Here is a 10,827-nt window from a genome sequence, read left to right as displayed (position 1 = left end):
TCTGGCCAATGGTAGGAAAGATATTTATCAGTAGTTTGTTTAATTACTAAACCTCATACATAATTCAAGTGTCTTTTTTCAAATTTGTTGTATTTGTTTACAGAGTTTACAGTATTTATTAGTTGTAGATAACTGTGGGGGTATTGGGTTATTAGTATTGTATCAGCTCAGAACAGACTATTAACCCTGTCCCTGCTCATGTCCGTCCATGCTTCCTGTTTGCCAGACTGCTTACTTTGGTTTTCCTCCCTGCAGGATGACAGGGAAGATTCCCTGCTCTTTGGATTGGGTGTAACAACAAAACTCCTGCAGAACCTTTCTGACTACCATGGAGTTCATCACGAGTTAGCAAGTGTCCAAGACTAGCACTTTTATCCCACCAGCATTGGAAGACGGCTGCATCACTCGTCCTACTTCATGAGCCAGCAGGATGCAGCTGAGGTCCTCGCACTCTCCGAGCGCCTCCTCATAGCTTCGCACAAAGGACAGGCCGACAATGTGGTCCAGCTCATCAACAAGGGTGCAAAAGTCGCTGTAACCAAGGTGGGACAATAATCCTGAGCTTCCCTACCAGTCCATTCATCTGTCTCTCTGTTTTCTGACTTTCTGATTGATTTCCCATCCGTTATAAACGGGTTTAATGAGGCCAAACTGTTCAGTGTATAATGAAACAAGCCAGAAGAACAGCTGTGGGTGTGTTTGTTGTTTACATGCTTGTTTATTTCTGGTTTCATTCTCTTTGCTTTAGAGTGTCTGTCACAAGGAGCTTCAAATTGATTTACAAGCAGGACAACATCAATAAAAACAGTAAAGCCAACATTTTCAAATCCAGTTCCCCATCTAAAGGTCTTTTCTCAGAGGTTTGTATCATTTTAACGCCCAGCAACACCTTTATAGACATTAAGAAACTGCAGTAGAAAACTGGAAATGTGTCTTTGAACCCAGGCTCTGACCTGGGTCCAGGTTCCAGTCCCAGGTTCACCGGGTTTCTTCTGGCTTGGCTAATAGGTAGGGTTTGCAGCAGTTTGCTCAGAGTGAAAGCAGTTTAAATACCATATATCATGTTGCCTATTTCGTTTAACTTTGTTTAACTCTAACAAGATTTTTGCAGACGATGGGAATAACTCAGACCTGGACTGCATTTCTCTCCTCTGACATGAAACTAAAAGGTTTTGGATAAACGGAGTTGACAGTGATGAATAATAAAGCGTTATGTGACTGTCGCCTGCATACAGAGACTCATGCATCAGAAAGTTGCCAGCTGAGTATAAGAAGGAGACATGCAGAAATCAATCCAGCTCTAAATATCCTAGGCACAGAGGCATGAAATATGGATAGATTGAATTTCCTGGACTTATTAAGATTTAATTCAGTTCATTTAGTGTTCTTTTGTTTAATCTAAGAAGATGTACCAGTATACTGGTTTCTGTTGCAGGTCAAAACCACAAGATAAGAAGAGACTGAAATTCCTGCTTAAAATATGTATTTTAGTGTTTGTGTGACAAAATAGGCCCCATTATTAGCTGGCCTTATGCGCTTTTCCTCCAACATTCAACATCATTACAGCTGAGCTGACTCATGTCAAGCCTGCAACACGGTGCGATTAAACGTTCTGATGGAACAGTTCCAGTCTGGTTCAACTACGACCAGACTGGTCAAGATCAGACCACATCTCACGGGATCCTGAGAAAAAGATTAATCAAACTCTGTCTTTTGAGTGAAGCTGTAAAAATCAGTCCGATCCTCCTCTTCACACCCACCAGACCTCTGCGTAGCAATGCTGACTACAGGCGGTGTACGTACGGAAAACAGGAAATGCGGCGCAAAAAAACTTCCCGATTTACAAAGCACCACGTCCCACGCCTGTTTCGCTTCATAAACAAGGATCAACACTAAATGTGAGGGAACATTTGGCCACGCCCACATGTTGACCATAAAAGGTCAGGCTGACGCCCTGATAAATATTAATCCATCTCATTTCCATGACGGTTCTGCAGGAAAATTTTCTGGAAAATGAGGAAGAAATTCTAACAGATAAAGCTGTAAAATGTAAAAGTATTTAATCTGGTGGAGACGGGATGGACATCACCACCAGCAGAAAGACAGAGGAGGTCAGCAGGGGACAGATGCTGTCAGCGTCTCATCAGACCACCGGACTTATCCAGAAAGGACAAATAAAGTGGTCAGACAGTAAAATGTAGGGAGAAAGTGCATCTTGGTCCACAGGAGGAGGAAGGGGGGGCGCTGCCCACTCCCACAGATTAGAAGCTGGCGGGAAAATGAAGGAGTCCAGAGATACGCTGGAACAAAATGCTCCAGATGATGCTGGAAGTGCTTCATTCCTTGGTTTCAGATTATAAAATGAACGGACATAAATGAGACGTCTGTGACTCCAGTTTATTTACTGGGAACATACTGGTGTTCCTGTGTGTCCCAGCTGGGTTGCAGCGCTGCAGAGAGGGGGGGCAGTGGTTCCACCTTGTGTCCTAGCTGCGGTGTCCTCGCAGAGGAACCAATAACTGCCATGAAGGAGGAGGTGCAGGAGATGGAGAGGAATAAACACCACCCTGACAGAAACCACACTAAAGATAAACTTGTGAATAAATGAGAATTCTCCTCCTCTGATGTGTTGCATCACTTCTAGACGTAAAGCAGCAGCGTTTGGTTCCAACGTGAGAGGATGATTGACAACACAATCATTCAGATTGGATGATTGATCAGGTGAACGCAGGTGAAGCGCTGACGCCATTTAGTAGCATGTTATGTAGCGTCTCCACTATCTGCACACATCTGCAGCTGTACAACAGGTTTCCTCCTGGGCATGGAGGCACCTCCACCTGCCTCCATCTGCCCGATGGCCGCTACACCACGTCTGGCTGTGGAGAACATCGTTCTGTTCCTCTGCTCTGGGTTGGGAAAAGGAGCGGACCCGACCGGTCAGTCCCTTCCCTTTGGAAGGTGCCGGACTGGAGTCCAGAGTCTCCATGTTCCATGTCCACCAGCAGGGACAGATAAGCCACGTTGGGGAGCATTTTATATCCAACCATCACTTCATGTTCTGTATCTGCAGGTGGAGGAAACACCTGAGCAGCCTGATGATGGGCTGTTGTCATGGCGACACGTCATTTTAATGCAATTATTCATTTAGACTTTTATTATTAAGGCAGCTTCTGTATGACTTCACTGTGTGAAATGGTTTTTATAACACGTAGAACTGCTTGGTTTCAGAGCAGATTTCAGTGGTTGATGTTTTACGTGGTGGAGGAACAACATCAAATACGCTTTTTTTTTTTTTTTTTTCTGAAAAGGCTGTAAAAGTAAAAGTTTCTCATTTCTCCATATTTTGTGCGTACGCCGGGGTCAGAGTTGGCGTGGAGATTGGGACGTTTTACCGCCAAGTCGTTTTTCCATAAATTCCAAAAGTTGACTATAATTGGCGTACGCCGGGTTTTGTGCGACAGCTTCATGAGGCCCCTGGAGACAAAACGATTCGGGGTTGGTGGTTCTGCTGACTCCTCGTTTCCACGCGTGACGTCCGACTCCTTGTTTCCATGTGTTCTACTCTTGAAACTCTACGAATCAGTAGAAACCTGCAGTCTGAGAGTGAAGGGGTCTGATGGCAATCCTGGAACTCAGATCTTTAGGATCTGTTGGATGTTGGTCTCTAAGGTCTCTAGTTTATGTGAGGAGAAGAAGTGGAGAAGCTGCAGTATTTTGGATCAGATTTGAGGAACTGACTTACAGTAGAAAGAAGAAATTCATGGACCAGGTTTTTCTTCCTGTTTTATAGAACCAGGAATAGAAGTCTGAATCAAACACTCTAGAAGGTTTGGGAACCTGATAACGTTTCTTCCGTCTTATATTAGAATAAATACTAGAACAACTGGGACACCCCCTCCTACAGACAGACATGCGTGCACACACACACACACACACACACACACAAATTCCTGAAGCAGGTTACAAAGAGAAAACCATAAACGTGTTTATAAAGAAAATGTGACCTCCAGCAGTGCCAACAGGTGTGAAAGCAGGAAGAGCTTCCTATTGGCTGCTGTTAACCTGAGTCCAGCTGGTCTCTTTGTTCCAGCCAGACACAGTGTAACACGATCTCAGACCGCACCCTATCAAAGCAGCTTGATGATACATGCTGTGATGTGTGTGGAGGCTGTAATTAAACCGTGTTTAGTTTGTATAATTAGACGTTAACTGAGATTACCTGGATTACAACATCCTGACATCCAGTTTGACCCAGTTGATCAGGAATGTGATGATCAGGATGTCTCAAACATGTGGAGCCTCTCACCTTGTTCTGCCAGAAATCGGGTATAAGTGCTGCCTGGTGGAGGTAGTCCCACCAGATCCAGGTCTTACCACAATCATTCCTGCCATTTAAGAAAAGTATGACTTCTGAACTTAATTCTGGTGAAATCCATTCTTATGCTAGTGTTTAGCTAGGACTTTATTTGTTCAAGCAGGGATTTCCCCAGGAAACTGGTTAGCCACGCAGTAACCCACATGGTTAGCCAAACAGTCAGCAACACAGCTAGCTAACTGGTCAGCCATGGGGTTAGCCACACAGTTAGCCAAGCAGTTAAACACATAGTCAGCCACACGGTTAAACACACTGTTATATATGCAGTTAGCCAAGCGGTTGGCCATCCGCTTGGTCACACACACGGTTAGCCATGCGGTTAGCCATCCAGTCAGCCATGCGGTTAGCCATGCAGTTAGCCATGTGGTTAGCCATGCGGTTAGCCACGCAGTTAGCCATGCCGTTAGCCATGTGGTTAGCCATGCCGTTAGCCACCCAGTGAGCTATGCGGTTAGCCATGTGGTTAGCCATGCGGTTAGCTTTGCAGTTAGCCATGCCGTTAGCCATGTGGTTAGCCATGCCGTTAGCCACCCAGTGAGCTATGCGGTTAGCCATGTGGTTAGCCATGCGGTTAGCCACGCAGTTAGCCACGCAGTTAGCCATGTGGTTAGCCACACAGTTAGCCATGTGGTTAGCCCTACCGTTAGCCATGCTGTTAGCCGCAGCATCTCAGGAAATAAGATCATGTGATAAATCATCTGAACACCTCTCTGTAAATTTCCACTTTACAGTTTTTCCAACGTATGTTGCTCATTCTCAGTGAAGATGGGGGGTCAGGGTTTGTGATGCTCAAACAGTAGCATTAACACAATACTCCACTCCCTCATCCAAAAACTACCTGGATTTACCTAAGCTAACAAATCAGAGCCTCTGATTGGAGGATTCCTGCAGGTGATGATGTCATTTAGTTATGAATGCCAACTGATGCAAACAGCAGTTTCTCATTTCTTCCACCTGCATGTAGAAATGCATGAAAGAAAATGTTTCTCTATTTCAGAAAGGGTCAAATCAACAAAAGCATGTCAGGAGATGCAGAGACTACTAAATGGGTCAAAATCTGGAAGGATTGCGGAGGAACCATTGTCTTCCAGGAAGAAAAACCTCCTGTATGATGTTTAAATGTTGGCTGAAACCAAATGGAAGAAAAACAGCAGTAGAACTCCATGTTTAACAGTCCTCTTTGAAACGACCCACAGGTGCTTGTTTTTGGCAGAAAGCAGCGAACGGCTTTTATCCTCTGCACGGTTCACATGAACAGCTGTGCGCTGTCCTCTTAGAGCCTGGATTAAGGATTTGTTTGTGTTTGGATGACTTATTACCAGAATAGGTTGTTCTCTGAGCACCAGATGACCAGAGTGGGAGGACTCGGTGTGCTGTGACCACGTGTTCAGGGCAGCAAAGCTGGGTTTATTCTGGTTTTACCAGGCTGTTTTCTGTCTCCAGTATGGCAGAAGCCCGCTGCACCTGGCTGCCTACAAAGGCCACATTGAGGTTGTGCGTATCCTCCTGAGAGCCGGCTGCGACCTGGACATCCAAGATGATGTGAGTTGATCCCACACTCTCTCTGTCTCCAGCATGTTTTCTGCCTCTCTACTTCCAGGTTGGTTACCCGCGGGTTCGTCTCCTTTTTGTTTACAGATCCATATTCATTTGGAAAAAGCTTTTGAAGCAGATTTTTCCTAGATATCTGTTGTCTGATGGCCTCCAGTAGTCTTGAATGGGATCCTCTGGAGTACCCACTTGTGGGCCTGCCTTCAGAATGCAAGTCCTTTTTCCCCACAGACAGCGATAACGCAGATCTCCAGCTCTGCCCAGTTACCTCTCTCTGGTCAGTGAGCTCTGCATCAGGCTGCAGTTCATCCTCTGGGACATGGGGCAGCAGGAGAGGCAAAGTAAAGCAGGAGGTGCAGGGAAGAAGACAGGCTGGGACAGAGTCTGGAGGACCAGAGAGAGTGAAGGAGGTTAGCCAACCTAGTCCCACTGAGCCAGCCTGTCCCATCAATCCTTCCTTCCCTGAACCGGCTCAGTTCTAACCTCGCTTTCTATGACCTGCTTTCCCTCTCATCTTGCTACTTGTTGTCGTGGAGACCATAAACATGGCCGCTAACATCATCACTGCTAACCTGCTGTGCAGGCTGTTGGTAAATCTTAACCGGACTTTTGTCCTATGATTGTTCCATCTCTTTCTGACCGTCTCATTGAAACAGTGGATGATATAAACCTGTCAGTAAGGAACTGCCAGCTTCTCATCGGGTGGTTTGTTTCGTACAAGGACAGCAGGCTAAATTGTAGGATGATCTTCATTCTGATTGGTTACTGGGAAATGCATGCAGGTAAGACGACCTGCTGTACTCAGAACATCATCTTCTCATTCCCAGGCTCAGCACACTGGTTCATTACATACATCCATCCTCTGTAGTGGGTCTGTTGTTCCACAGAGGTGCTGTACCCTGGAGTGTTCCTTTGACTCTTTCAGTTTTTTTCTGTTTAAACCCATAAAAAGTTTCTGGAACAGCATGTAGCAGGAAGTTACGCAGGTCAGGACAAGAGAATGTAACCTGAAAGTACAACATGTTCCCCCTAAAACAGAACATCAGATGTTTCTGGACTCCAGTCTGTAGCTGGTTGCTGTGTGGAATCCAGCCAGGGAAACACACACACACACATGCTGCCGAATGAAGCCTCACCTGCAGCAGAGCCCCTGCATACAGAGATTCCTCCGGAATCTTCTTGTGATATTTCACACTGTAGATGGTGGATATTGAAAGTTTTATCATTGTTTACATCCGGTTAGCATCCGATTGGTGAAGCTCTGTCCATCTTTCCGTTTGGGAGACTCTGAAAGGCCCGTTTTGTTCCAGTTGTGTTCCGGTACTGACCTGCTCCCAGTTAAACCCGTCATGTTTCCCACCAGCGGGTCAGCGTCTGCTGTGAGATGTGACTGTAGGAGCTTTAAAAACCTTAGCAGTGGGTCTTTATTAGCATTCTTCACAGCTGATTTGGTGTCGTCTTTCTATTCATCCCAGCTACTTGTCGCCTCTCTGTGTCCCAGCAGAACGTTGTAAACATTTCCATTATCATCATCATCTTCATCAGTAAGGTGATCTAATACGGCTCATCCTTAAACAGGCTCGTCGTACAGCGTAGGGTTGCTCTCTTTCCTCTGGAGTGTAGACGGGGCTGCACCTGGCCGGCTGCTTTTCTGAGGTATTGTGTTTTAAATGAGGGGCAGGATGAGCCCATCCTGCACGATCTGCACTGAAAAACAGACCAGTTCTGCTTCCATTGGGAAAAATAACCATCAGATAAAAGCTTTGCAGCTGACAGATGTGTCTGTCTGAGGTGGGCGAACTTCACTGACCTTTTAGAGACTCCTGAATGAATGTTTCCTTCAGTTAGCGGGAATAAAACCAAGATTCCCTCCCAACTTTTAATGGTTGCATTTAATCATTAATGAATATAAAATAATCATGCAGTGTGTTGACTGAGCTGATGGAGACTTTTATGTTTTCACATGCTGTGTGTTTGTCTTTGTCCGCAGGGAGAACAGACAGCTTTACAGCGAGCTGCTGTGGTGGGAAACAGTGACGTTATCAGCGCTCTCATCCAGGAAGGATGCGCTCTGGACAGACAGGATAAGGTTGGAGTCAACACACATGTGCACGCAGGAGGTGGCAATCCCAACATGGTGGTTCATGCAGCTGACCCTGCAGCTTGCTGCAGGAAACAAACACATAAAGGAAAGTAGGTGAAAGTCTGTGCAGAAAGCAACCCGATGAGGCTGTAAGCTGCTTAAGCATGTTGCTTCATCGCAGGAAAGTAAGGTGCAAAGAGTCAAGCAGATGTTTTACACTTATAACATTTACTTGTATTTCTTTCCGTCTGCGTGCTGAAATGTTGTACGTTAGTACTTGATGTATGTTTGTCACTATACAAAGTAATCCCAGCAGTAAAACCCAAACAGATTGGAAAAGCTCACTGGAGCGTTGCGTTACAACATGCTGCTGATGGAGCATCTAGACCGCATCGTGCTGCACGATTCACACTCCTGCTGCTTTCGATTGGTTGGTTGCAAAAACAGAAAGATGGAGAGCAGACGAATCTTCTGCCTTGTGCTTTAATTTAGGGATCCCCAAGTCTGGTCCTTCAGCTCCCCCAGTTCTAAATACCACATTCTTCCAAACCCTGCAGTCCCCCGGCCCCCGGCCCTGCAGTCCCCAAAATGGCTCAGTAACAGGCAATGTAAAACCTGCAGGATAGTGGACCTAGAGGACCGGGGCAGAACGGTGGTATTAAGGAGCAGGAACAGTGGTATCGAGGAGTAGGGGCCTGGAGTACTCTTGTTTTTTGTTCCATCAGGATGGCAATACCGCCCTCCATGAGGTGTCCTGGCACGGCTTCAGCCAGTCCGTCAAACTGCTGGTGAAGGCTGGAGCCAACGTTCATGCCAAAAATAAGGTGACTCTGCTCTGCACCACATTATGACCTGCATGGTTACAAGTCCCACATCATCCCTAAGGCCTTTCTCTGATTCCTTCCGACTGGATCAGACATGTCACCGTCCTTAAATCCAAGAGTTTGTAACACATTTTAATCAGCTTCACTTCTTCATTAAAGTTATCATGTAAATTAATTATTAAATACATCTCAGCTAAGATCTGCACAGGAATTTAGGAGCCATGTAAGAAAGCGTCACTGTTTTAACCCTTTCAGCCAGGGGACTCCAACTCTGGTCCTCGAGTGCTACCATCCTGCAGGTTTGAGGGTTTTCCAGCTGCAACACACCTGACCCAGATCAATGGCCCATTTATAGGCAGCTGCAGAAGTTGACAACAAGTTGTAGGAGAACTTTTTGCATTTCAATCAAGTGTGTTGTATCAGGGAAACAGTACAACCTGATGAATGGTCGCTCATGAGGACCGGAGCTGGAGACAAATGCTCTAAACAGCAGCTGCGAAACTGCAACTAGCACTCGACCTGGAACATCTCTTACCATTCTCCATCACTAGATGGCAACATCCAGCTCGTTCGTGTGTGTGTGTGTGTGTGTGTGTGTGTGTGTCTGTGTGTGTGTGTGTGTGTCTGTGTGTGTGTGTGTGCATATGTGTGTGCTTTAAAAACTTTAGCAATCTCATTTTATTAAAATTAGAAAGTAAGACTTTACAACTACATACACTTACAATTTATTAAATATGTTAAAAATAATACAGATTCAGTTAAAATCATAACAAAATCGAGGTATAAATAAAAAATGTTGATTTGCAAGATGATACACTGCAATATATGCAATAAACTTAAAAAAATTCATTTCTAATGATATAAATTACTCAAAAGTGAATGTACAACTGTTTAAAGATTTCAAATGATATTTTAAAGTAGAATTAAACCATTTATACTATTTGGAACTTATTAAATAAACTTCTACTCATTACATTTTTGTTTGGATGTGTAAAATGATAAATTTGTCATTTTGTAATTAAAAATTGGAAAGAAAACATATTTTACTGAATACTAGTCCCACATCATCATAGATTCATCAGGATGTTTCTGCAGAACAGCATGAAGACGTTCTGTCCTCCTCACCGTGTCCACTAGCATCCCTAATGAATCCGCTCCTCTCCAGGCGGGGAACACCGCGCTCCACCTTGCATGTCAGAACGGTCACGCTCAGAGCGCTAAGGTTCTGCTCCTGGGAGGCTCCAGGTCCGACAGCAAGAACCATGTAAGTATCCTGTCAGGGTTCTTCTGGGGGTAACTAGTTAGTCGTCTGGTACAGGTAACAGGTTAGTCGTCTGGTACGGGTAACTAGTTAGTTGTCTTGTGGGAGTAACAGGTTAGTTGTCTGTAGGGGTAACAGGTTAGTTTGGTTGTTGGGGTAACTGATTAGTTTGGTTGTTGGGGTAACAGGTTAGTTTTGTTGTTGGGGTAACAGGTTAGTTTGGTTGTTTGGGTAACTGATTAGTTTTGTTCTTGGGGTAACAGGTTAGTTTTGTTGTTGGGGTAACTGATTAGTTTGGTTGTTGGGGTAACAGGTTAGTTTAATAATTGGGGTAACAGGTTAGTTTTGTTGTTGGGGTAACAGGTTAGTTTTGTTGTTGGGGTAACAGGTTAGTTTTGTTGTTGGGGTAACAGGTTAGTTTAATAATTGGGGTAACAGGTTAGTTTTGTTGTTGGGGTAACAGGTTAGTTTTGTTGTTGGGGTAACAGGTTAGTTTAATAATTGGGGTAACAGGTTAGTTTTGTTGTTGGGGTAACAGGTTAGTTTTGTTGTTGGGGTAACAGGTTAGTTTAATAATTGGGGTAACAGGTTAGTTTTGTTGTTGGGGTAACTGATTAGTTTGGTTGTTGGGGTAACTGATTAGTTTGGTTGTTGGGGTAACAGGTTAGTTTTGTTGTTGGGTAACAGGTTAGTTTGGTTGTTGGGGTAACAGATTAGTTTGGTTGTTGGGGTA

At 44.7% G+C, this 10,827-nt stretch overlaps 1 protein-coding gene across 1 annotated transcript in view; it reads left to right on the top strand.

Moving 5' to 3' along the window:
* Positions 1–417: 417 nt before the first annotated feature.
* Positions 418–10,827, top strand: part of ankrd6b (ankyrin repeat domain 6b) — a gene marked incomplete at its 5' end in the record, with an annotated part of 24,266 nt that continues 13,856 nt past the window's right edge. Inside the window, 5 exons of the mRNA XM_079255953.1 lie at positions 418–543; positions 5,819–5,917; positions 7,917–8,015; positions 8,735–8,833; positions 9,999–10,097. Coding sequence (XP_079112079.1) covers positions 418–543; positions 5,819–5,917; positions 7,917–8,015; positions 8,735–8,833; positions 9,999–10,097 — 522 coding nt within the window. The remainder of the gene's footprint in view (positions 544–5,818; positions 5,918–7,916; positions 8,016–8,734; positions 8,834–9,998; positions 10,098–10,827) is intronic.

This window comes from Telmatherina bonti, assembly GCF_933228915.1.
Source record: "Telmatherina bonti genome assembly, chromosome: 16".
Classification (NCBI taxonomy): Eukaryota; Metazoa; Chordata; class Actinopteri; order Atheriniformes; family Telmatherinidae; genus Telmatherina; species Telmatherina bonti.
The sequence above is the reverse complement of the archived record's forward strand: the minus strand, read 5'-3'. Positions and strand labels throughout refer to the sequence as shown.